At 43.8% G+C, this 27,349-nt stretch overlaps 1 protein-coding gene across 5 annotated transcripts; it reads left to right on the forward strand.

The window, feature by feature from the left end:
• Positions 1-246: 246 nt before the first annotated feature.
• On the forward strand, positions 247-21,901 carry TAF5L (TATA-box binding protein associated factor 5 like). Of its 5 annotated transcripts, none has more exons than XM_075707382.1 (5): positions 247-273; positions 5,242-5,386; positions 10,293-10,397; positions 13,164-13,933; positions 19,941-21,901. In XM_075707382.1, exons 2-5 carry the CDS (start codon positions 5,245-5,247, stop codon positions 20,736-20,738), a joined length of 1,815 nt encoding a protein of 604 aa, XP_075563497.1. In that variant the 5' UTR covers positions 247-273; positions 5,242-5,244; the 3' UTR covers positions 20,739-21,901. The 5 variants fall into 5 exon arrangements, with proteins under 5 accessions (XP_075563497.1, XP_075563498.1, XP_075563499.1 ...); XM_075707383.1 differs by lacking the exon at positions 247-273 and adding an exon at positions 971-2,679 and having other exon boundaries at positions 13,164-13,888; XM_075707384.1 differs by lacking the exon at positions 247-273 and adding an exon at positions 971-2,679 and having other exon boundaries at positions 13,164-13,888; positions 19,944-21,901.
• Positions 21,902-27,349: the final 5,448 nt, after the last annotated feature.

The following is a 27,349-nucleotide window of genomic DNA, read 5'->3' on the forward strand; positions in this document are numbered from 1 at the left end:
GGCGGCCCCAGCCCCGCTCCCCCTCCGCCCCGGCCGCCCGCCCGCCCGCCCGCCCGCCGCGGCGTGTGTCAGCCAGCCATGGAGCGGCCGCCGCCGGCCGCCGCCGGGCCCCGGGCAGCACCGGCCGCGCCAGCGCCACCACCACCGGCACCCAGGGGAGGCGGCAGCGGCGGCGCGCCCGCCGGCAGCGCCTGGCGCCGCTGGGCGCAGTGACAGCGCCCCCCCCGGCTCCGCCGGCCGCCGCTCTGCCGCCGCCGCCGCCTGCGATGCTCAGTGAGTGGCGGGGAGCGGGGGCCGCCGCGGGGCTACGGCCGAGGCCCGCACGGGGCCGGGGCGGGGGAGAGCGGGGGGGCGGCGCCGGCCGGCGGCGGGAGCGGGCCCCGGGCGTCCCGCCGGGCCGCCTCGTGGCGGAGGCCCGCAGGCCCGGCCCGGCCCGGCAGGCGGCTCCCGGGCGGCCGGCGGGCCCCGGGGGGGCCTCGGGCACGGGTGCGGCCCTCGGGGGCGGCCCCGGGGGCGGGCAGGGCCGGGCGCTTTCCCTGCGCCCAGAGGTCGCGGGGTGGGCTTCTCTCTTTTTTTTTTTTTTTTTTTTTTTCCTCCGCCTTGCAAAGTGTGTGGGTTTAATTAGCTGATTCTTATCGCACCTTTTCTCTTCCCTTTTTTCCTTTTTTTTTTTTTTTTTTTCTTTCCTGCTAGGGGAAGACTTTCGCTTTCGCGTCCCTTCAGCGAGCGCCCTTCGGTTTCCCCGCCGTGAGCGCTGCCCGGGCGGCAGCAGCCCGGGACGCCTTTGGGGCGGGCGGGGGGCTCGGCCGGGGGCCCGGCGGCGGCCCCGGTGCCCGCTGGCGGGGCCTGGAGGCGAGCGGCGGAGGGAGGGTCGGGGGGGCTGGCGGCGGGAGGCGGCGTGTGGCGGGCAGGGGCAAAGCCCGTCCTGCCCGGGGAGCGCAGAGGGGATGCAACGGGTCAAGCGCCCTGTTTGGCTCTGTGTTTGTGAGGGCTGTGTGGGAAAAAAAACCAAACCCCCAAAAAAACCCCCGTTGTGGAATTGGCAAAGCTCAACCCGTGGACGGTGAGCTGAATCGAGGTGCAATGCAAATGGATGCAGGCTCTTCTAAAATCACAGCTGTTTCCTCTCTGCCTCTTGGCGTGAACGCCGCTGCTCGGGCAAAAGCCCTCTCCGTAGTTCCTGCGATCTGCGGCACTTTGCCTATTTTGCACCACCGCCGCGCCGAGTCTCCGCGTCAACTTGTCGCGTGTACTTTTTCTGAACTGCGGCCACTGCATGTGTGAAGTCCCTCGACTCTAGGTCCTGATCTTCCTACCAGTTTATCCTTACCTTGCTTATTCTGAAATTCTGTAAGTCTTAGGTCACCATAATGGCGCAAAATTAAAAAATTAGCTGACTTAGTATTGTTTGTAGATTGCAGATTTCACCTGTTGTGGTAAGAGGTAAAAGATGGTACTTCTTTGTGTACAACTGAGGCCCGAGTCATAGTTCTCAGCAGAGAATATTCAAAACGTGTTTTTTGTGGGTGGTTTTATTGTTTTTTGTTTTTTCTAAGGTTGCTTATCCTTGGTTCTTCTCTGATGCTCACAGGTCTTTCCTCAGTCTGTTGGAAGGAAGAGACTGCTGTCCCAGCATCAGGACAAGAATGCAGAGTATTTAAAAGCAGTGTTTCCAACACTAGTCAAGTTGTTTTTCGTATGTCTGTACTGGTAATATTTCAAGGCAGTGGAATCTGCCTAAACCTGTACCCGAGAAGTAGAATAGGCAGGAGAATAATTTCCTTGGCCCAATGCTTAGTACACTGCTAATTTCCAGCTTTTCTAGGAAAGAGGAACATGTGATGTGTTTTGTATGATCGGCCTCTCCTCTGGGTTTCTTCAGTGGTTTTGGTTCCTCAAAAAAAAATTAACCTAATAACCTTTTTCTTTTTGTGTGTGTGCTCCAATTTGTGACACTGCAGAAGATGCTGCATGGTAGCTGTGCAGTCTCCCGATGTGATTGTTCTTCTCTTTTTCTATATGTATTTTGCTTATCAGTAAAAATAGTTAATGGTATTAGTATTTCTTGTTCTCTCTGGCTGTTTGAGAAGAACGAGGCAGCTGGGACTTCTGAACAGTTGTTTCAAGCTTTCTGCAGGCATGGACAGGGAACACTATATGCGTTCAGTTTGTTTTGTATTTTGGAGATTATTTTCAGTGATGAAAGCTAGAGTCTTAAAATTGATTGGAGGTTAAAATGGCAGGCTTGTCCTTTTTTTGCCTTTAAATTTTGCATCATTGACCTGTTGTGAACTGGCTCAGCTTGAACCCAGTTAAAGGCATTTTGGCAGGCTGTCCTTATGTTTATTTTATTATATACTCTAGTTTTGAGGGCTTGATAAAGAATATTTGTAGGAATGTTGGGTTTGCTCTTCTTGCACTTTTCATGAACGCTTTCCCTGCTCCTGTGACATTGCTGTTTGTAATGTTGAGGGTTAAGCATAAAGGCAAAGTGAACGAAGAAACGAAGACCTGAAATGAAAGTAGGGGTGATAGTGTTTCTGCCCACGGGTGTTTCTTGGTGAAGATGCATTTCCCCTAAGGTAGTTCCTGTTCTGTCACCTGGGAGTAGGGAAAGAGATGAACTTGAAATACTGCTCGTAACCCCAACTACTGTGACTGCTAGGAGGAGTATACAAGGTATGTGAAGGGAGCAAGAAACTGTACAGATTGCATAAAGCAGCTGCAAATGCCGCGTAGCTAATCTTGGCTGAAGAAACTGGGGCTTCCCTGTTATCCCCAAAGCTCTGAAAAAGCTCGGATTTGAATCAGCTGCTGGCGACTGCTCTGTTCCCAGGCCTTTCTCTCTTGCTGCTAAAATGCCTGATTCTGATGTTAGAATTCGAGACTACTGGGTAACCTGCTGCTTTTTTTGCCTATAATTTAAAATTTACCATTTTCTCTGTTGGTCATCTGCTTGTTCAGCAGCTTGAAAAGGCTGATCTCGGTGCTCCTCTTGTTTTTAACTGTCACTTCAAAGGATCCTCTGGCGTTCTGCATCTTTCACACACGAGTTTTCGGTTTCTCCTATCCATTATGAGTTTATGAGGAATTATCTGTACATGCATGCTGTGCCATAATGACTAAGGATTTTCTCACAGAATCTAACCAAGCACAAATTGATCCTGTAACTGAAGCAGAAAAGTATGGGCAAGGATATTTCTAGATGCTTTCTCTTTGCAATTGAACCACAGACCTGAGGCCAATTTGCACAGTTTTGACTGGCTAAACCACTTCAGAAACGTTTAGTTGAATCAGTTCTGTGCCATTTTGGGAGTGAGTTTCTTTTGGATTATAAGCCAAATACAACAGTCTGTAACTCTCCAAAATGGTTTCTAGACCTGAAGTAAGCATCTATAAGAGCATCTCAAATATAATGAAGGTGCTACCCAAATCTAAGCTGTATGGCAGACCACATGCAGAGGCGTTAGTGTGGACTTGGGCACGTCACTTGTATGTGAGTCCATACTGCTAGCTGAAGTGCAGAATGGTAACGTAATACATTGCGAAACTTGGTTAAGGGTATTTTTTAGGAGGATGCTAACATGCTGGTCCATCCCTGTGTCCACCCTTCTTCATGGTCTTTGTTAGAATTCTGTCTTTCCTATGGGTTTGTGCAGCAGAAAAAGCGTTACATTTCAGACAGTGTAAGTCTCGGGTATAATTTCTTTAATTGCAAGAAAGATGAAAAGGCAGTTTGCTTTTGGAGTGGAAGAAGTTGTGGTTGAAAGTCATGATTTTAATGGGCATATCTGGAAATGCTTTGAAAACTCCATGCCTGTTGATGCCCCTTCCCCATCCTCAAAGGTTATTTCACCTGTGAGAACAAATGGAAATCTCCTTAAGGTTTTCACCAAAGCTATGCTTTCGGTTTGCAATTCCACATATCTATTTAAAGTAACTTTTGCTGAAACATTGCATCCCCATCCGCTTGGAACTTCACAGGCTGTTCATTTTTCTAAAAACTGGGATAAGCACTAAAGTGTGCATTGGTATTAGAACAGGCTCATTTATGATCATCTTTTTAAAGCTGTCATTTTGTTAAACTGTGGTTCTTGGGGCGGGGGGAAAGGGCATCCTCTGTCTCTCTGAGAAGTTGTGTTTCATCAGATTTAGCTACTCAAACCAGAAAGTGTGTGCACTTGTAAAATGTATGCAGGTCACTGGTAGCGGGGCTGTAAGGTGTAGAACTATGTTGAGGCAGGCTTTAGCTATTATTTTGGTAGCATAAAACTGTTGCTTAGTTCTGCTTTATTTAAAGCCTCTTAGGTTATCTAAACTGTGTAAAATCGATGGCTATTGCAAAGGATTGGTGGCAATCAGGGACTACTCTAATAGCAAGGGAGCTATTGCATTCGTCTTACTGAGGTTCTTTTATTACAAGCCAGAGGCTAAAAGCTAGCATCGGGCTCCTTTTGTTTTTGAGATACTACCAAGTGGTGTTTGTGAGGATGGCTTTCAAAATTTATATAAAGGAAACTTCAAAGGATTTTTTTTTTTTTAAACTTTTGTAGGAGGGAAGTCAGGATAGATGGGGGCAGGTGAAAAAGGCAGAAGACTGGTTTTATTTGAGTTTCTGTTGAATTTTTGTTTTTTTCTGGGAACTTATCTGACTGAAGTGCCAGAAGTCTGGCTCTAACCTTTAAGTTCTGGCGATAAGCTATTGCTTCTTGAACTCCCCAAATAGTTGTGCTATTTAAAGCGTTATGATTCTGAAATTTCCTTCTCTGTATATTAATTTCTCATTCCCTTGACTCTTCTGGAATTGTTTTGTTGGTTGGTCAAGCAGAGGACTCAGAAAATGACTGAAGAATACCCAAACTGCTACTGTAAAAAAGCAAGGAAGAGAAACGTTCCCTTTTTATGAGTTACTTTTAACAAAAACAAATGCTTCAGCTCACCACTGCAGTTTTAGTCCAAATCCTCAAAAGTATTTTTGATTCCTTGGTGAAGTTAGTAGAATTCAGCAGCAAAATATCTTCAGGGGTCTGATTCAAAGTGTCTAGTTAACGCCTTACTTAGTACTGAGAGGCAAATGCCTAAAGGTTTTGTTTCATGCTTCATTAATGAAGTTGTTTGACTTCAGCAATGAAAATACTGAGCCGTTTGTTGTCTCTCAGTTTTAATACATCTATGGTGTATGTTGATCTTAGCATATACCTACACAGTGAGAGCCTCATCATCTCTTTCTTTTCTTTTGAGGTCATGAAACGCGTACGCGCAGAACAGATTCAGATGGCAGTGTCCTGCTACCTCAAGCGCCGTCAGTATGTGGACTCGGAAGGTCCCCTAAAACAAGGGCTGAGGCTGTGTCAGACTGCTGAAGAGATGGCAGCTAATCTCACAGGTAATCCTGTCCTGTTTTCCATGCATGCTTCTTGCCAGAGTTGTGACAAGTGTGAGTATGTATATTGGTAACTCTGTGACTTTGTCTGCACATGTGGACAGCTGTCCTTTTGAAATAAAGAAATTTCCCAGTGTGAAGTTGTTGTGAGTTATGAACTTTTGAAGAATGAAATTGTGGATGAAAGTGTAACAAAGTGAGATTCATGGTCAGTGAAACAGCAGGCTGAAATACCAGGTCAGGGTAGTGGAAAATGCGTATGTTGTATACTGAAGAACATGAAGTCTGGTGAGTAGTGGTGCTTTGGGACGGAGGTGAGAAGAACCTACATGAGGAATTAAATAGAAGCAGGAAAATCTGTTGTACCTTTGTACTCCAGGAGAGCTGTATCAGGTGAAATGGAAGCGATACAGGCTGTTTCTGGCCTAGTCAGCTTTCTAGTTGTGAAAGCTCCACTCTGTCACTTGGGAAAAAAGAAAAAAAAACCTTCAGTGGCTAAGACAGTTAATTTCCCTGTATTTCCCTTTCACCTCTTTCTTAAAGACTTCTGAATCCTGTTACACTGCCTGTTTTTCAAATCCTGTCTGTGACACTCTTCATTGTAATTATTATTTTTGTTATAACAAACTGCACTATGGCTTGAGCACATACAAATATTGAAAGGATGCAAGCAATGTGGAAATTACAAAGTTTAAATTTACTTGTAAAAGTAATACAAAATACTGGGCTGACCTTTGGGTGAAAATGCAAGGAGGAAATGTTTTCTGTTAATGAAACTGCTTAGATTGTGACAGTATCCCAGGCTAAGGGTGGTGGAGACCTTAGTTACTTGTGATACAACTTGGTTTGACAAAACGTTAGTTGCTGTTTAACTTTGCTTGTAGCTAGATAAGATTGGATGCCAAAATAGCTCTTTCCACCTCTAGAATGTTTTGCCATAATTACAATCCAAAGACAAGTGACTTGTGGGTAAATGTCCAGGCTGACTCTCTCAGGGGCCTGAAGGAAATTGGGTAACATTTCGGTATTAGAAGTAACTTACATCTTCTTAGTACTTTTCATTTCCTTGCTGTTTTCAGAGTAACTATGAGAAGTTTGTTGCAACTCCCTGAAATAATACTGGGGAAGGAATGAAACCAAAGTTAAATGCTGAATTGTTTTTGATGGGAGATTTTACAGGAGAGGTGGGTAGAAAGGTCAGTGTTGAAATGGGATTAGAACTTGGGACCATACCAGGAGGACACAAGAGTGTCTGAAGTAGGAGAGAGGAATTGGATTGCAAGCTTGCAATTGCCTGTGGCATCATGCAGGAAAAAAAAAATGTTTCAGTAAAGAGTGTGAATGAGTGTGTGATTGGGTTTTGTCTTTTTACTAATCTTCCACCAAATGTTATTACTAAATTTCTTCTTATTAGTCTGTATCCTGTTGCCAGTGTAAGGGTTTTGTGGCTGGTGATTCAGAACTTAGTCATCAGTTTTCATTAGAACTGAAAATGGTCTACACTCATGTATTCAGCTGCTTACGACTTCTTCTTGTCAAACTTCTTGTAGTAAGCTGTCAGTGAGTATGCTGCAGTTCTGTGAATGACTATCGAAAAAGAAACGAAGCTTGTACTTATTCTGACACCAGAGGCTGAAAATACTTTCTGCTGCAGTCATCTTAGTTTGGCAAACGGAATAAAAACTGACCAGATTCTAAAGCCTGCATTGCTTTTTGGGGAAAGTGATAAAATATTTTTGTCTGAAGATGTCTTTGCTTGTTCCTTAAGAAAACTCACCCCACTCTTTTCTTTTGATTGAATTTTAAATTAACCAGCCTGTATAAATGGGAGAGTTGCTTACTTCTGTCTTCAATTCTGTGACTCCTCGTTTCACAGTGAAGTGTCCTCTGGTTTTGGTTTTAAACAGTTTTGTTCCTCGCTTTTACCTCGGCATTTCTTTTTGTCTTCTTCCAGAGTCTCTTCAGTTCAGCCCTTCTCCATTGCTTTATGTACTTCCTGTATCTGTACAGCTCTGTTTTCACAGAATCATAAAACAGCCCAAGTTGGAAGGGACCTCAAAAGATCATCTGGTACAACGTTTTGTGGGAAAGGGAGCCCAGATGAGGTTATCTAGCATGCTGTCTGGTTGCATCTGCAGTAAAACACAGCACAGAGCTTCCTCATGACTATCCTGTATTCCTCTAGAAAACTAGAAGAATATTTGAGGACAGAATGAGTGACTTAAAGAACAGGTTCCTGTCATATTGCCCATCGTATACTATTGGCACGTAGGACTGTCTGAAATAAGGTAAAATTATACATCATCAGACTCACATAAAAGAGGAATTGGTTGCTGTGAAACAGCGTTTACAGCAGCCCCACATTTGTTAGCTGGAAGCAATGGTGCTCATAGCCAACACACAAGACCAGGAGGCTACTGGCCATATCCCTGAGTTAGGAGTGAGTTCCTTTGAATTTGCTATCAGGTCGCATAGCTGGCTGCAATGACTGGAAGTGAAGTCAAGGAGCAGATGTTTCCAATAGATGTTCTTATGACCACTGGGGAAGGTGGAAAATAAACTATGGTAGATTTATTAATGTATTAGAAGGATCTGGCCACTGTTTTATTTCCACCAGGAGAAAAATATGCCTGAAAAATTACTGTATTGTTTTGGAATCAGTTGAGCTCTTGATCCCTTTTGCAGTTCTAGTTGGTGTAGTTTTGGGAAGGAAAAGAATTAGAATTTGAACTTATTTCAGCTGTCTGGTATGTAGGGTTCATTTACCATTTGTTTGATGGGAATGAGCTCTAGCATCATTACTGAAACAGCAGGGCATAATGATTGCCCAGTCAGACTGCTCCAGGATACGTAGCCAAAGATGATGTTCCTCTTTCTGAAGCATGAAGTATATCTTAATTTTGGAATTAAGTTGCTTATACAGAGAAACTTAAAATAGGTGGCAGGGAGGGAGCACTTCATAAAGCCAAGGACAGTAAGTTGTGCTTGCATGGGACGAGCAAGGTGGCAAGTTATTCCTGTTCCTGCTGAAATGAGGCCACCAGAACTCTGAAGAGTTGACCGTTGTATGTAACCCTGTGACACAGCATAAAAGACAGGCCCTCATATTTCTGTTTTTCTTTGCTTTTACAATAAGTAGTATGTGTGACATTGAAAACTGTCACTAACCATTTTGGAGTTACATGTGCGTGCATGCAGTTTACTTTCTTATGCTAAATATTGATTATATTAAATTTTAAGTCCAAATAGCAGAGTTTTTTACTTTAGCCATTAAGTAATACCAGTATGTGAGCCTGGAGTTCTTACCAGCTTTGGGTTTCTGAAGCAGGCAGGCTGTAGAAAGCATGGTGTATCTGTACCTTTCAACAGGTCAGATTTATTTCAAAACTGATTTGAGTGAAGATAGGGCATTGGTGCTGGGATCTGTATTTGGCTTTTTCCCCATGAAGGGATGATAAGCGCAGCCCAGCTCTCTTGGTTTCCGAAGCGGAATTCAGCTTGTCCTGGAGAGTTGGTAAACATACCTCCTGAATTTCCATAAGGTCCAGGAAGATAGACCTGTGTCTTACCGGGGGCGGGGGGGCGGAAGAATAGTGACAGGCGGCCTGTACGCCATGTGCTGATCTCTTTCTAATTAGAAGCATTGAGATGAGCTGGAGGCTGGCCTGTCTCTCTTGAGCATGTGAAAATTTGATGATGTTGTTTATAGACTTCCAGGGCTGTCAAGAGTTGTGCCTCTGTGCCTGAGCCAAATGCTGGAACAAAAAGCGATCAATCAGGACTAGGAAGGCAAAGAGAGAGGATGGAAAGTGGTGGGGGGCAGGGGAGACTGAAAGAAGTTGAAGGAGTTGGTAGTGAGAGTAATAAAAACAGGTTTTGTGGAGGGCAAAAATGAAATAGTTATGAACTGAAAAAAAGATTCGGAAAGGAAAACAGAGTGAAACTCCTTGCCCTGTTGTGCTTTTCTTAGAAGAGCAGATGAATCAACATATTAGTTAAAATTTAGAAACATAAATTTTGTAAGTTGTGTTTGTAACCACTGGTATCGGTGTATACTTCGGATATGTTGGTGGATGTCTGTACTTGCATAAAGTCCCCTGTCAAATTTTGAGGGGTTAGCAGAAGAGCAAAGGTTTGGTGCCAGAGAAAGAAAAGCCTGTTCCTTTTCTAAATAGTTCAGAACCACTTTTACCAGAGTTGATACTGGTTCTGAAAATCAGTTTTAACACCATCTCAGGAGACTATAACATCTGGGTTTGTGGTCAGATACCAGCTGCCCTTTAACCTAAAATCCTCAGCAAGCAGGACACATTTTGATTAAAAACTAGTGTTTGCTTAGAGATTTACTATATTTTCAGCACCACCTCAGGGAGACTAGTAAATGATAATGATTATAATTTGTAGTAAATGATAATGACTGGGGCAAGGAATTTAAGGTAGTGTCGCTGCAGACCTTCTGTCCACGATGGGTGGTGGGTCCCACTGAAAAAGAAACTTTTGTTTTGGAGAAAGTTGTAGATTCATTTCCTCATCTTTTCTGAGTGCAAAGTAGTAAAACTGCTGAGTATCATGTAAAACTGTGAAGGGATCGATGACGGTCTTACTCTGAGTTTCTTGGGAACTTAAGGTTGTATTTGAAAACTTAAAAATGTGTTCTGGGGAGAGCAGGTGAGTTGCTGACCTTTCTAGGGTTTTTTTTAAGCTTTCAGTATACTTTCTTATTCATGATCTGTCTAGGTGGTTAATGCCATGTTTAGATGCTTTGGACTACGTCATCCCTGGATGGTTTGAAAGATGAAATGTCACCTTGGTGGCTGCATTACCTTGGATTTTATGAGAAGCTTTATTTCCAGACATACATGCAAAACTCCTTAAATCTTTACTTATTTTTACTTACTTTATTTCACAGTCCAATCTGAGTCTGGTTGTGCCAACGTTGTGTCTGCAGCTCCCTGCCTGGCAGAGCCACAGCAATATGAAGTACAATTTGGACGATTACGCAATTTTCTCACAGGTAAATATCAGGAAGCAAGGAAGAGGAAAGCATCTGTGTGGTTTTTTTTTTTTTTGTAATTTCAGTTAGTAAAGGACAGTATAATAAAATGAAAAATCATGTCTCTAACACTCTTTTGATTTCTAGTTTTGAGATTTCAGTTACTACAATTAGAAATATTTGATTTTTTATTTGTTTTTTGTTGCCTGACTACTGAGTACTTTTGACTTTTGTAGGTAGCTGTCTGTTTGCCCTTTCTTGTTTAAGCATTTGGCCTTTGTATATGTTTAGATCTTCTAGACAACATCATACATATACAGGACAAGAAGAAAGATTAGAGTCTTATGTGAAAGGCAGGTAACTTAGAAATGAATGTAGTTCTTTGCTGTCTCCTAGGTTAGGGGTTTTAATTTTATTCATAATTGGCTTCTTTATGATGGTCTAGATTTTTAAGGGAGAATTTGTTCCCTTAAATTTACCTGTATTGGCTTTGAGACTGGAGGTATATGACAGAAAGAAAAAAAATTCTTGTTTTGTAGTGTGATGCAGAAGACAATCATGATTTTATTTTTTTTTTTTTTTTTTTTTAAAAAAAGGGACTCCTGGGAATGCCCTTATTTCTTCTATGGGTCCCAAATGTGGGAAGAAGAAAGCAGACAGGATTTTTAGATATTAGTACCAGGGAAAGTGAGGTTGCCACTCCTCCTGCCTTTGGGCACATCTACATTTGCCCAATGTAGGGATTTGATCCCAGTGTGTGTAACATTAGGATTAATACTCCTGATAGTTGTTGAAGGAAAAGGGAGGGAGGGAGGCAGGAAGGCAGAGGCTGAAAATAATGCCTTAATCTTAAGTCTTGCCACGTAGAGCAGTTCAACACCATTGCACTTCAGTATTGAGGGTAAATTCTAATGGTTTTACAGATTTTTGAGAAGTATGACTGCTCTGTTCAGTGGCTTAAATATCGCTTGGGCAAGTGCTAGGCATGGGTTTGGTGTTCATGTCGATTGTTTGCATCTTTTTTGTCCCTCTACCTCAATTTTAATTTCTTACTCCCTTGCAGAAACAGAAGCAGTTCATGTGTATAACTTGCCAGCCAGCCACAAGGCACAGCAGGACACTTCCCATTTCTGTGATGCCTGCCTCCAGGGGCACTGAGGAGTGGGCAGGGGACTAGGACCACTGAACAATTTAGAAATTACTCTCAAGATCTCTAGTACAACCTGCCGCTCAAAGCAGGGCAAGGTCAGAGTTTGATCAGGTTGCTCAGGTCCTTGTCCAGCCAGTTTTTGAAAATGAAAAAGCGTGGAGAATGCATTACCTACACCTCTGGGTCCCAGTTGCAGGGCTGAGCAATTTGGTGAGAATTTCCCTTGCAGCAGCTTACATGTTGTCTTTTCACTGAGCACCTCTGAGAGGAGGCTGGTTTCTTTTCCTCCATAATGTCTAACTGGGTATTGAAGGCAGCAGTTAAATACCCGCTTAATCTTCTCCAGGCTAGACAGACCCAGCTCCCCTAACCTCTCTTTGTATGTTCATGGGGAACATTTTCTTCATTCCTGTCTCTGCCAACTTCCCATCTCTTCCCTTTTTCCCCCACTGCAGTGTGAGGTCCTTCCCCTTGTTGCATTTCTGGACTAGAGCACTTGCAGAGAAAAGAGCAGCTGCTAGCTGCTTAGTGCTTTTTACTACATACAGACCACTGGTTTCACTGGCTTGGGCCCAGTTTCAGTGGGACAGAAAGGAGAATGATGCCTAAGTATGCAAATATGTATGCATATGCTGCACACCACACACACTCTGTAGTTACTCATATAGAAATGGGAGAGGGGCACAGTCTGGACAGGTGCTCAACAGCACAGGAAAAATAACCTAATGGAAAGGGGAAAAAGAGCATGCATTGATGAGTAGCATGAGGGAAGAACAAACTGAAAAGAAGCAATGCTGTTTGAAGACCAGCAGTGCTGTTTGCGGATCAGCAATGCCTATTTTGTTCCAGTAATTTGGACCATTTGGACCTCCAGTAACTCATTGTTGTGGACCTGTATACTGCATGGTGTTCTGCGGCAGGGCTTCACTCCTTACGGCTCCCTGCAGCCGGCTGAAGGTGGGAGGGAAACAGCCCCAAGAAGCTGGTGAAGGAGGGGTGGAGCTGTTGCACAGATTAGTCTCTGCAAGGTACAGCACAGCCTAATCGGGAGTTTGTTACACTGTGTACTAGGAATTACTGCTGGGATTTGCCTTGGCAGAGAGGGCGGGGGGGGGGGGGAAGCGAGCGTGCACATGAGCAGGCACAGAAATAAAACAAGCACAGCATATTGCAGTACATTTTGGAAACTGTAGCTTCCTTTTCCGTGGAGACAAATCAGTTCCATCCAAAGCACCACATGCAAGTTTTATTGAAGCTGAGAGGAAAAAAGTCCATTTATTGCAATAAACAGAGGGCATAGTTTTTAAATACATAGGGGAAAAATTCAGCTGTCATGTAGTTTGAGGAGGTATTTTAATAGCTGGCTCACACCTAAAAAAGGGTTTGAAATCTCTGCATTTTGTTCTGACAACATGTTTCACTGACTTGAAAATCTCTCTTCAGATCTGTAATAGGTACTGTGTATCCCCTTTAGGTGACAGAAGAGGTTCACTTAGATGCACCAACAAAAGTCTCCTCTTGCTTGCTCTCTGGTGCCATTGTCAAGGCTTTTTGCAGTCATTGTCCTTGCGCTGTTTTACTCCCAGCAGAAAGTAGATTGAGAAATCATTCAAAGTTTTTTGCTCTTTTTTATGTAGATTCAGATTCTCAGCACAGCCATGAAGTGATGCCTCTTCTGTATCCCCTCTTTGTCTACCTCCATCTGAACATGGTCCAGAATGGCCTAAAAAGCACAGTGGACAGTTTTTACAGCCGCTTCCATGGCATGTTCTTGCAGAATGCCAGCCAGAAGGATATCATTGAGCAGTTGCAGACTACCATGACTATTCAAGATATCCTGTCCAACTTGAAGCTCCGGGCTTTTCTGGACAACAAGTACGTCATCCGCCTTCAAGAGGACAGCTACAACTACCTTCTTCGCTACCTCCAAAGTGACAACAACAACGCCCTGTGCAAAGTCCTGACCTTGCACATTCACCTGGATGTGCAGCCCGCCAAGAGGACTGACTACCAGCTCTACGCCGGTGGGAGCTCCTCGCGCAATGAGAGCAACGGCCTGGAACCCAGCGACGTGCCGGCTTCCATTCTGCAGAACGAGGCGGCGCTGGATTTACTGCAGGACAGCATTAAACGTGTCAAGGATGGGCCCCCTTCCTTAACGACCATCTGTTTCTATGCCTTCTATAACACAGAGCAGTTGCTGAACACTGCAGAGATATCACCAAATAGCAAGCTGCTCGCTGCGGGGTTCGATAATTCATGTGTGAAGCTGTGGAGCCTGCGTTCCAGGAAGTTAAAATCTGAGCCCCACCTCGTTGATGTGTCCCGCATCCGCCTGGCTTGTGACATCCTGGATGAGGAGGTCTGGATACCCTTTTTTTTTTCCTCCCCTACTCTTTCTGCTGAGGTATTTTGGGCATGCATTATGGAGTATCTGGTAACGTCTTGGGGGACTTTGAGGCTGTTCCACAACCTGTCTGCCTTGACGCACAAATTTTATAGCCTACTCTCATCCTTGTTCTTTTCCTGCAGTGGTTGTAAATGCTGCACTGAGGTGCAGTGGATTTGTGCTCAGGTCATAGTTTCTTAGTCCCAGGTGCTGATCTCCCTCCTCCAGCTGTCCTTGAACAGAAGACAGTACACAGGCAGCCCAGTAAGGACAGGTGACTAGAGGAGGCCTCCTTCCCTGAGAGCATGGAGCCTTCTTATGGATGGGAAGAGGGAACAAGGAGATGCGGGCAGTAAAAACACACTGTGCTGAATGAAAACGAGAAGGAAAGTGGCTCAGAATGACCAGTCAGAAGGGTAGAGAGAAGGGGTGGGATGCAGGAAGAGGAAAATAAAGTAAGGAAAGAGCCAAAGGAGCCTGATCTGAGGCCTCAGGAAAAAGTAGGGATGCCTAAGTGCAAAACTGTATTTGAGGAATCGCCTTAACCAGAGGTGAAGAGTTAGGATGGAAAAATTATGCAAAATGTCTCTGTTAAGAAATGTGCAGTGTAGAAACTTCAGAGGCTTCCCACTCTGGAGTGCTGGAGACAAGGACAGGGATGTGTGTGCCTTCACGTGCCCAGCTAGATAGCATCTCCTAGCTTATTCTTGGTTTTGCCTTCTAGTCACACCCTTCCTTCCCCTCTCGCCACAGCTGCCCACATAGCATCTTATATCTGGTTGGAGATCAGAATTTGTGCCCACGTAGCATCTTCTATCTGGTTAGAGATCAGAATTTGTGACTCTTCCTTTGTTTAACCACTACCCTCTTGAAGGGGGAACAAAAAAAAGCGAGCCTCATTCATTCATCTGTTGAGCGTTTAGCAGAAGAAACATCCTTTTTTCCACTGTTTTTTCTTCCTCGCGTAAAAAATACCTAGTGGCAGGGTTCTATTTATTTTGGAAGAGTGCAGAGAGCTTGCTGTACACAGGGATCTATGGTTAGGGATTGCTTTGTTAGTCAGCTTGAGAACCAGAGGCAGGCATCCAGGTGAGATAGCACAGCAGCATGCTCACCGCTTCCCAGGTTAACCCTTTCTGCAGAGTGAGCAGGTGGATGGGTCAGACTAGCCCAAGATCAAGCTATGGACTTGTTTTCATTATAAGCTTGCAAGAGTTCATAGGACACATGACTCTGTGTATTGTCTGTCATGGAAACCAAATGTCAATAACATGTGACAGAGGAGAATTTCTCTGCTAAATCAGCAAGTCACCTCCTTTGGCTCCAGACTATAGAAAAGTGAGATATTGCAAGGTTATCAGGAGTGTGTATTGGCTTTTTTTGGCACGTAGGTGCATACTTGCATATCGTACGTGTATTATGAAACTGTTTCGGAAGCTTCAGTACAAATGGTTCTCCTTGGCTATTTAATATTTTGTGCATCCTGCAGTGTTTATGCACAGACCTAAAACCAAAAAGTGGTCAAAGACCAGTACAGATCAAAGTCATCATTGTGCTGAATAACTTCACCACTGACAAAACAAACAGTGACCTGACCAGGAGTTCAGAGTTAAAGGGGGAATACCAGCCTGAATGCACTGCTGGTTACGTGTCCCAAATGTAAATGAAAGCCTATTGACTAGAAAGGAAATAACTTCCAGTATCTGGGAGCCCTAGGTGAAAATACACAGCCACCCACGGGGTCACGGGTGGGAACAGAGCAGCACCCGCTTGGGTGCCATGGGAGTAGAAGCCAGAGATACTGACAGACCAAACAAGACCACCCTGACCGGGCTGCAGTCATCAGTAATGCAGCTCAGTGTGAACAGGGGCTGTGTTTGACTGTCACTGCAGTATGATCAGCGGCAGTTCACAGCGATGAGTCTGATGAAAACTTTGACAAAGAAGAAAAATTCTGAATGTGCTTTGACATACTTCACTGAGTTCTGTAGAATAACTTGTGAGGATGTTAAACTTGGCTGGGTTTTGTAAAGTTGCTATATTTTGTTTGTTTTGGTTGATTTCTGTATTGTGTAATTAGCTTTGGAAACTGTATTTAAATAGTAGTCCCTGAAATAATTAATCTTCAGCTTGGTTTCTGATTTGCTACAAGCAAATAGGTCCTTCTCTTTATGAAGATACAGAAGTCTAAAACTGCACTAGTTCCAGTGGATGTTGTTCAGGGTGGCACTAAAGCTACACTGTTGGGTTTATTAACTCTTTTTGCATGTATATATATAAAAAAAATGAGGTTGAGACTTGGCAAAAGTGTTAGAGAATGACATTTTTTCCTAGTCCATGTAAAGCCTTTGTGTCAGGTCAAAGTCATGTACTAGGTGTAGTTCTAGTGAATTTTGCTCAGTGTGATGCACCGGTGCACTTCACCAGTGTTGCCTTGCCTCTTGGAAATGGGAGAGGCTTACTATCTTGGGATAAAGCAATTCCATTTTCTTTATAGTAGCATCTCACAAATGCAACTTCATAGTCTCTGTTACTTAAGGTCCAGTGTAAAAATGCAGTTTTGCAGTTGTGCAAATGGGCGTATTGTTTGTTTCTTTGCAATTCTGCCATGCTCATTGCCGGTACGACATAAATCAACAACAGAAAATAATACTCTCTGTTCCAAGCTGCAAGAGTGGCAGCCTTTAAATTCTGTGAAGACTAAGACTTGACCCCATTCAGCTCTGCTTCTAAGGTTCTGCTTTTAAGTGGCACCGGTCCTTCAAGTGGTAGTGAGTGGGGATGATGCTGACACCTTGGTGGATGGCAGATGGGAGGGAATTCTGGAAGGAGCAGTAAGAAATGTCCTGCAAAGAGAGCCATGGTATCTGGCTCCCTCATCTTTCCCTGCTAGGAGATCACTACTGTAGGCAGGTAAGAGGTCTTCCCTTTTGACGTCTTAAGAGCCCTGCAGGGTGAGAGAGATGACAACACCCAGCGAAACCTGTTACTAGTTAGGAAAAAAAAAAAAGGGAGGGGGGTGAGATGTAGTTTTTTGATGTTATCTTGGTGTTATCATTGTTGCTTTTTGAGGCTCACTCATTCCCTTGAGGCTTATGCTGGGTGGAAGATCAAGTCTGATTTTTGTCAGCTAGATAATATTTGTTCTCACACAGTTAAATGCATCAGCGGTAAATTTTTCTGGGTCCAGATGACTGTCATGCAAAATCCATTACTGACTTAAGTAATAGCTGAGGAGTTGGGCAGTCTGTCCATAGGTGTATCATTTGGAAGGTGTCCTGTGTAACAAAACATGCCAATATTTTTGTTCTTTTCAGTTTCTTCATAATATAATTTTTGGGAGTCTTGTACTTGCTCAGGAAGATTTCCTGTTCACTGTTGAGTTACTTTTTTTTTTAGCTCATTTTAGTAGTGTTGGTAGGTTTTCCAGTTCTATCCTATTACTTAAAATCTGTTTTTATAGTTCTTCTTTTCAAAATGGATAGTACAAATAATAAAAGGTAGCTTTTAGTGTGTGTCTGTAGGTTATTGATTAAAATAGGCTTATACAACTTAATTTCTTGTCCAGTCCAAGGAAATACAAATCGTTCATGCTAACCTGCAGCAGCAACCACTTCAGAAGCTAAGGGATATCTGGGTAGTGCCCAGGGGTATGTTATATCCAGGACACATACTCAGTGTGTGAAATTGGAATCCTGAAAAAATACCATGAAGAGGGATTCCCTGCCTCCCTGCTGATTTATAACACGGGTTGCAACCTTTCTACAGCTGCTGTAAATGCTCACCTACATGGTAGTAGCTGTGGGATGCAAGGAAGAGTGTGCTTGATCTGACAAAGAAATGGTGCTTGGTTCTGCAAGGCAGTAATTTAGTGGCTGTACTTCCAGCTGCTTTGTTAATCTGGTCAGCAGACTGACTTGGATAGGGAGGAAACAGAAAATTTAGTGACTTGGAAGCATTATAGGTATACCGTTTTCAGTGAGCTATAACAGCAGTGTGCAGTTGTTACGCTAAGTGGGTGTCAAACAGAAGTCAAAGATAAGGTTTGCTACCTGTGACTGTATAGGAGTGTGGTTTTGAATGCTGCAGAAGGTGTTGTCAAATAAGCTGCTACTGTAATACAAGAAGAGTAGGTGCTTATGAGTATGTGCTTGCAGACAGCCCAAGTAGCCCTGTATGAATTTGAAGCCCTAAAATTATGTTACCTGGACTTGCAGAATTTATAGAAACTATAGTACAATATAGGTAACTTGAATGGGCTTCCACTGGTAACTTGTCAGGAATCTTATGGTCATAATTAAATACTATAAAATGCTGCAGGTATCGGCCTCTCTTCTTTAATGTGGTAACATAGCCTAGAGATGCTGTGGATTCCAGCAAGCAATGCTCTATCTGAGGTAGAAAAAGCAATTTGAATAAGAATGGGGCTTTGCATGCTAGAGCCTGCAATTTCTCTCTGCCTCACCTCCACAGCAGAGATGAAGTTGGCTCCCAGCCCCATCATAAAAATCCCATGGGCACTGACTACTCTGAAGAGAATTAGCATTGCTAAACACGGCTTGCTGCCTACCGCTAAAAACACGCAGCTGAGATGGAGAAGGGCAGTGAGCTAGCTAAGTCCGAGTTTGCTCATCTCCAACGTGAGATTTGAAAGCACCACAGGAGAAGGGCTTTTGGGACTATTGCTAAGTCTGAAGCAAAACTGTCTGTGGGTCCTGAGGTCAGAGGGATGGGATATGTCACGTCAGCCTAGAGAGCTGCTCACGACACACTGACTTCTGCTGGTCATCAGCAGTCCAGCAGCCCTGGGGAACTGGGTTTCCGCTCGGGGCAGGAAGCGTTCCTTCAGCAGGAAACAAGCTAGTTTGTGATGATAAAAGTTAAAGGGGCTGCTCACAAACAAAAGGGCGTTGTGTTGAATTTGATGTGCAGAGATTGTCCATGGATGAGTTACTGATTCGGTACTGAGGAAATGTGTCTGCTGGACAGCCCTGAGGAAGGGTGGTCTTAAGCTGCTACACGGGTGCACCCCAAGCCATGGTTATCTCACACTCTGTCAGTGAGACCCCAGCTTGTTGGGCAAGGACACACTCTTGAGTTGAGATTTGTTGAAATTTGTGCAGTCTGTAGCCTTTGAGTGTCGAGAGGTGCTACTTGAGTAGACTTTCAGAGAGTCTTACCCTCCATTGGGAGATTCCTTTAGCACAGCTCACTGAACAGTCTTTAAACATGAAAGCTTCTGCTTGTTGACTATCTGCCCTGGTACTTGAATAGAATTACAGGATAAAAAGTTTTCCAGTGCCATCCTTTTTGTGAGTATTCATCTTCTCCTACCCCAAAATAGATCCTTTGACCTAAATAAACTGCATACATTTTGCTGTTCTTGAAGGCTGTTCTTGAAGGGTGAGGATGTGAAACCATCCTGATAGAGCTTGCATGGGGAAATAGATATTACAGCCTCACTGGGTTTCTGTTCATGTGTGGGGCTAAGAAGGAATGTCCAGCAGACAGCTTGTCAAATATGCTTTGCCTTTCCATCTCCTGCCTTTTGTTTAAGACATCTGTGTTTCTTTTTCTCTACTGTCACTTCCAAAAATGACCACACCAAAAGAGCAGATGCCAAGTTCTGTTTCAACATCTTAGCCAAAAGTTTAGTAGAGAACGGATAGGGAATAAGCATATGTTTTTAGCAAGAGGAAAAATGTCATAAAATACTTCTTCTTTTTTTTTTTTCCCTATTTGCATACAGTCCCAGGTTAAGATGCCCTCTGGAGTGAGCATGAGGCTACCCAAAATGAAGATAAAACCTTTATATAAAGTCTTATCTCACCATCTCTTTCAGCATTAACTTAGACATAGCAAATGCACTAGCAGTGCTGGTGTCCGAGTTGCACAAAATGTGCCACATATAAAATAACTCTTCTGTATTCACACCCGCCTGTTTTCGTCATGGTGGTTCCTGTGTTTGTTGAACAGATAAACATGCTTTCCTTTCTTGTTTTTTTTTTTTCTCCTCCCTGACCAGGAGGAAGAGGATGACAGCGCAGGCACAGAAATGAAGATCCTGAGAGGACACTGCGGACCTGTGTATAGCACAAGGTTCCTTTCAGACAGTTCAGGACTCTTATCTTGTTCTGAGGACATGTCCATCAGATACTGGGACCTCGGAAGTTTTACAAACACTGTGTTGTACCAAGGACATGCCTATCCTGTCTGGGATTTGGATATTAGCCCCTGCAGCCTGTACTTTGCCAGTGGTTCCCACGATCGCACTGCAAGGCTCTGGTCATTTGATCGGACGTACCCGCTGCGAATATACGCAGGCCATTTGGCAGACGTAGACTGTGTCAAGTTCCACCCTAATTCCAACTACTTGGCGACAGGCTCCACGGACAAAACTGTGCGCTTGTGGAGCACTCAGCAAGGCAACTCAGTGCGTCTTTTCACCGGGCACCGTGGCCCCGTGCTAGCGCTTGCGTTTTCTCCCAATGGTAAGTACCTGGCATCAGCAGGTGAAGACCAGCGGCTAAAGCTGTGGGACTTGGCATCAGGAACTCTTTACAAAGAACTGAGGGGGCACACGGACAACATAACCAGCCTTACTTTTAGCCCCGATAGTAGTTTAATTGCTTCAGCGTCGATGGACAATTCAGTCCGGGTCTGGGACATTCGGAACACTTACTGCAACGCCCCTGCAGATGGGTCTTCCAGTGAACTGGTTGGTGTATATACCGGACAAATGAATAATGTACTGAGCGTACAGTTTATGGCCTGTAATCTTCTTCTAGTGACTGGAATTGCACAAGAAAATCAGGAACATTAATTTTTTTTTTTTCTTAGGGAAGTGGGTGGGTGTATTGAATGCCAGAGTCCATTGCAAGCTGAGATTACTGACTGTGAAACACTTTTCTTCCTCTGTCCCCTTGAAAGGCATGTTCAGAGTGATGCAAATGCTTTAAAATGTCTTGCCCACAAAAAGGCCTGTGCTGTTGAACAGAATAAGGAAAAAAGGAGTGATGAAAATATGTATACATTCTAATCTTGTACTTCTAGGGATGGGGAAAAGGGGAGGAAATCCAGTAGCTTGGGGAAACCAAAAGCCTGGTCCAGACAAGTGAAACTGCCAACCAGATAAGCTGCTGACCTGCACTTAAATATCCTGCATTGATTGATGGGCACATCTTACCTACTGTTAACTGAGGCTTGAGTGTGTGGAGAACTACTGGCCCAGTGGTTTTTGTTTTGTTTTGCTTTTGTTTTCCTGGTATTGCAGAGGGCCAGCATTTTAAGACCCTTCTATTAAAAGAACATTATGTATTTTCTACAGTGATAGTGGTCCTAAATATTACAGCTCCCTATAGCACTTCTGGAATATTTTGGACTAGCGAAGTAGAAAATACCATCTTTCTTTTTAGTAAGGGGATGGAAATCTGACCTCAGTTGGGGCCCATCTCTGCATTGTCGTTTGGGTTTGGTTCCTGGTACTAGCTGTGATATTTGTATTTATGTTCCATTAATTAGGAATCTTTCTGAATCTGATTGCACTGTGTTTTGAGGATGGGAGGACAGTGGGGGTAGAGCGGTGGCTTTAAGGGTAATAAACGACTTGCCTTGTCTGGAGGGAGGGCACAATAGAACTGAAGCAGCTAAGTTTGGACTCCTAATGGAAGCAGGGCATGTCAATCCACCACTGCACCTCACAGAAATATTTCCGTAAATGGAAGTTGGCAGTCTAGGGAGAGGGGGACGGGGAGAGAGACACACACAAAGTGACATGGGAAAAAATAGTATTACTAAATTATTGTGCGTACACAGAGGCAGCTCTGCCAGTATTGGATTTTTCTCAAAATGTTGCAATATCAGTTTCATGAACACTTTGTGAGATAAATCATCAGCATTTACAAAAAGGATCTGCGGAAAAAGCACGTTCTAGTTTGTCATTTGGAGAGATTAAATATTTCTGCTTTCTGGAAAGAGTTATTTTGTATTTTGTTTTCTATTAAAAGCATTTAGTTTAAAAAAAAATAAATAAATAAAAATGGTTTGGTCCCTTTCTGGGAAATGCTCTGACTTGCACGGGAAGGAGAGGGCAGGAGCATGCTTCTCCTACACTGCTTGAGCCAGAGCCTGCTTGGCACTTGGAGGCTGAATCTGGTGGTCTCGCTCACTTGTTTCACACTGTTTTGATATCTCCCTACTTGCTTTCCACAGAGCTGACTTGGCAGGTCATGGAGTAGGGTATTGATACAGCTTTGTAGGTCAGCTGAAATGCATGTGGAGGATCTAGGTACCCCCTGAGGTTGACAGTGTGCACCAGAAGGCCTCATTCTGTAGCACTGCATGACCTTTACTTTGTGGTTTAGTGTTCTAAAATGCCTCTTTGGAGCAAAGGCACAATCCTAATGTCTTCTAGACAGGCTGTTGGTATTAAATGATAATTCCCTTCAGCTTCCCTCAGTTGTTCTGGACTTTCATGAGAGAATTCTCTTGAGAATATCCAAACGATCTAAGAATATAGATGACAGCTCACAATTGCCCCCCCCCCCCTTTTTTTTTTGTCTACTTAGGTTGGTAAATGACCAAAAACATTTTATCAGAAAAGTGTTTGACCTTTCTGAGATCAGTAACAGTGTGCACTGTTGCTCAGCTCCATGGGTACCAGAAGCCCTTCTGTACACTTGGAGTTGAATGGCACTGCTAATCTTCTGACAACTGGATATCAAAAGTGTGAAGCAGCTCAATGATCCCAGACCAGGATCAGGCATTTTGAAAAAAAAACAGTATGGGAGATGGTTGTATTGCTGATACTTTGTGCTATGCATGTCTCTAGAGAGACCTCTCCTTCAAATCTATTGAGCTGATACTGCTCACCAGACTAAATGCATTGTATTCTTCAGCCTGCAGTAATCTCGATGGTTGTTTTAAATGTTTTTATTCTGTAGATTCTAGCCCAAAGATTTCATTGTGAAATGACTGTTCTTGTATCATAGCAAAGTATTGAAGTGCTTGGCTGAATGCCTCTGTTAATACCTAGGAAGGATATGGCTCACCAGTGTTCACTGGAACTCATTTTGCTGTTTGTTGCCATATGTCCTGAGAAGTGTTTAGATTTAGAGCAGCTGGACTTTTGGTCCTGAATTGGAGCAAACAGCAACCAAAAGCGGGGGGCAGGGTATAAAGGTGAGATGGGCAGAGAACAAGGTTTCCCTTTAACACATTACTTCTACAGTGGAATTGGGCTTTTTATGAGTTGGGTTATTCTGAAGTATTTTGCATGCAAAAGTGACAAGTAAGAGTAAAGAGACATAGGAAGCAAATCCTATTTGCGTACATATGGTAAAAGATGTAAAAGTGATTTCTGAGGTGTTGGAGAAACAGTATCACTAATGATGCACTTCAGACCTATAAACTTTTATGTACCTTGTGAACAGTTTTTGGTGCTCATGGACTGTAAATGTTTGAAGGCAGGAAGTCAGGAAATAATCTAGACTATAAGAAATGTCAGCAATTGATTGACAATCTGAATTTTAAGGCAGAAATGGGAGGAAAGTATGAGTGGGAGGAAGGAACACCATTAAGTCTAGCAAAATTTGGACTGTAATCTCTATTAACTGTGTAGTTCAGAAATAAGTCTGCATTTGCACAGACCCCTTCTGTATTCTATTTTAAATATGTATCATAAGAAACACAAAAGCATTTAAGTTGACATAGTTAAGCACTCAAATATTAATAAGCGTCCTAGCAGGGACTACTGCTGCTTGTGAGTCTGTGTGTAATGCAGTTCTCAGTCACGTAACTGGGTGCTCCTTCCCCTGCAAAGCTCTGCTCACTTCATGTGCCTCCTGGACGATGCACAGTGCACCGGGCACTGCGTGGCACCAGCCAGTGGCTAACAGGAGATGCTTGGAGAAAGAGGGCAGTTAAGACAGCCATCCTTCTAGGGTTTATACACTCCTATCTTCTTACAGTTACTATTTGTTGTTTTGGGGTTTGGGGTTTTGGGTTGTTTTTTTTTTTTGTAAACCTCCAGAGCTGCAGGCTATGTATCTGGAATAGCTGCTGATGGATCTAGTTTCCATTAATTTTGTCTCATCCCTTTTATTAATCACCTATATACTTGTAGCTTCCACAGTTTGCTGCAGCAAGAAGTTCTATACCTTGATTTTATCAGGGGGAAAAGTATTTCCTTGATTTTGACGTTCATTATCTGATAATTTCATTCTGTTCCCTAGCCTCTTGAATTGATAAAGGCAATGAACAGCGAAACACCCTTTCAAAAGGTGTCAGGTAGTCCAGGCCACAGTAAATACAGACAAAGCTGAGGTACAAGGCCATGCTTAGTCACTGAGTATTGATGAAAAGTATTGATGAAAGGAAAGGGTATTTGCTCTAATAAACAAACTGCTATGCCCATTCACAGGTCTATGTTAAAGTTGCCCTTCCTACTTTAACACTGGCATCTCCTGAGCGGTGTGCTGCCACGCTGTTCGGTGTAAACGTCTTAACTTCCCTAAGAGTGAAGTTCATCCTATTCCTCCCCATTCTGGTTCCTTTGTGAAAAAGTTGTCTCTTACAAGTGTCTTTTAAGTCTAAACACATTTTACAGAAATGATATTTCCATTAACAGATCCTTCGGGTTCGCCAAGAAAAATAAGAAGGCGTTCAGGCCATTTTGCTAACCTTGTTTCAACTGTTGCTGACTTTGTTAGTCCTCCAGGCTCAGTGGGTTCTTCAACGAAGTCCTGAAATGGCCTTCCTTGTGAGTGGTGTCTAGTTGCTCGTGGTGAGCCAGGCTCTAAAACTGTACCATTACAAGACACCGATGTGACAGTTAAATTAACTGCCTGGATGTCCCTTGCCAAAGACTATCCCGTCATGCTGCACGTTAGCTATGGGGTTTTTTTAAAAGTACTGGATAGGAGCCCAAACTGACTGAAATAACTCAACAGTGCTCACCACACTCAATGTATTTCAAGTACAAAATACTGGTAAAATTTGTCTCCGGACTGGTAATCTTTTTTTAACAATTTTAAACATGCATCTGGCTTTCTGTTTCCTGGACACTGCTATGGAACAGCACTGAGCAGCAGTTGTACAGAGAAGGTGGTATATTCTAAGTGCCCAGTTTAAGACAAGGCATTATTTGCTGTGTCTGTCATCCTGCAGAAGTATTCTCTCTGGACGGTGAAATTCTTGAACAAGGCAGCTGTGGAAGCTATTTCTATAACTTGATATCACAGGTGTTACTCTGTAACTGAAACATGCATCCTGTTTTCGAACAGGAGAAGGGATCAGCTGCATTAAGCTGAGGGTTTGACAAGGAAGACGACTTCTTCAGAAGACTGCTTTATTGGTAGCCCTGCTTTCCTACCTGTCCAGATCTTTACAGTTCCATTTAAGATCAAATTGTCTTCTCTTTGCATGGGTTTGTCATCTTCAGTGAAGTTGTGATCCTCTGTTTACCACAAGCCTGGTAACAGGACTTGATGGTATTTGGTGCTGTACAAGCATATCAGCACATGGGCAGTGCACCTCTGACGCTTTGCTTGAAAACTGGAGGAAGAAACTCTGTCCGAATCCCTCTACCCTGCTGTGAAAGGGAGGAAGTGTACCGGTATCGCTACCCCAGCTCTGGAGAATGGGGTGGGAGGCAGCGCAGAAGCTGTGAGTGCCAGGGCATGAGACTAGGATCACGATGGTGTCCATTTCTGTTTCTTTGCTATCACTTCTTCCTCCCCACCCAGTAGGGACACTTCTGTTCACACTGTTACACATCATGCAACACCACCAACTCCAGCAGCTTTGGTAGGGTAGCAGGGCTGGTCAGGCAGCTTGTTGAAATAATCAGGCTGCCTTCCTTGCTTGTAAATTGCCTGTAAATATTTCCTTAATCAAGCCTGGGGTTTGTTTTGGGTTGGTTCCTCCCCCCCCCCCCCCCCACCGTGGCTTAAAATTGTTTAACTGAGGTAGGCTGTAGCATACTGAACTACCTGTTTCCATCTGAGAGAGGCCTTTGATCTTGTGATATTCTTTGGGATATCCTGAACCCCCACACACCCCTAATTTGGAAGGTGTCAGATCACACTCTACTTTCTCTTTTACACTTAGGCAAGCAGGCTACCTAGACAGCAGTGAGTGCTGTAGCTCTATTCGGTAGCACACCAACACTCCCATGAAGCATCCAAAGGCTGGGTTGCACATGAGTCTCAGGAAGTTCCTAAAAGCAATGGATAGAGGAGAGGTAGGTGGACACTAAGGGGAACAAGGCTGCTAGATAACAAACCGCTCTTGCCAGAAGGAGTTTCTTGGTCTCTGGACAGTATGATAGTACCCATCCACTCTGACATCTGCCTTAGGCCAGCCCTGGAGCTGACTTTGCGATAGCTAGTGATGCTTCATAGTTCATGGAGAGGGAAAGGACAGTGCAAATAAGGGCAGAAACTGCTGTGTGCTTGCTGCTGTGATAGACCGGGGTCACGCTGTAAGACAACCGCAGACAAACTAGTGCCAACCGCATCTGGAGGATGGCCATTTCTCTGGCATCCAGAAAAGCACAGCAAAACTCGTGTAATGACAACTTGCCCTTTAGAACTAGCACAAATCCTTCCAGAGCTGCACGTAGTTCAACACCAGAAAGCAGCCAAGCCCAAAGCGTTAGATCAGGCATCCCGAGGTCTGGAGTCATGAGCACACATGCGACTTTGTAGTATTTTAGGTTAACACATCACAACTTCTTGCTGGAGTTGAAACGAGGCATGTTTGCACAGCTTTTGCTCATTTTTTTGTATTGGTGAGCAGCTTAACTGGAGACTTATGTGCTGGACTGCTGTTGCTTTTGCCATTTTTGCTTAAGGCAATAGCAGAGCAATCTGCATGTGGTAAACAAACTGGAAAAGAACAGCCAGAATTTTAGGCACTCTCTTCCCTCCTGGCAGCTCCACTCCTCTAGTGCAAATATTTCATGACCACTTAGGATGACTGCATAACCATCTGTGAGTTTGGGGGTGGTTGTGTTTTTTACACTATTTATTTCCCCAGAAGCAAAGCCTAAAACAAACTGGAACATAAAGCGCTGCTGCATCTAAACTTCCCGTCACCTTTGCCAGTCAGATCTCCTTGTCCTGGAGGAGATAGTGGGTGCTTGGGTTTCTCTTTTTTTTTTTTATTACTTATCCATAATTCTTTATTACTTCTCCAAAGTCTCTCAAGAGAAAACATCCTGTGTTCTCTAACAGCCCTCATCTGCAGCCAGCACAGGAAACACACAACTGCAGAGAACCTGCCTTCCTGAAGCGCTGTTTGTGTCTGTATGGATTATTTTCTTGTGAGCATGTGTTGCTTCTTACCTACAACATTTTATTGAGAGATCAGCTCATGCATCTCGGTGACATCTACACGCAGGGATGCCAGAGGCCCACTCTGCACGCCTCGCTG

This window comes from Pelecanus crispus, chromosome 3 (assembly GCF_030463565.1).
Source record: "Pelecanus crispus isolate bPelCri1 chromosome 3, bPelCri1.pri, whole genome shotgun sequence".
NCBI classification, from domain to species: domain Eukaryota; kingdom Metazoa; phylum Chordata; class Aves; order Pelecaniformes; family Pelecanidae; genus Pelecanus; species Pelecanus crispus.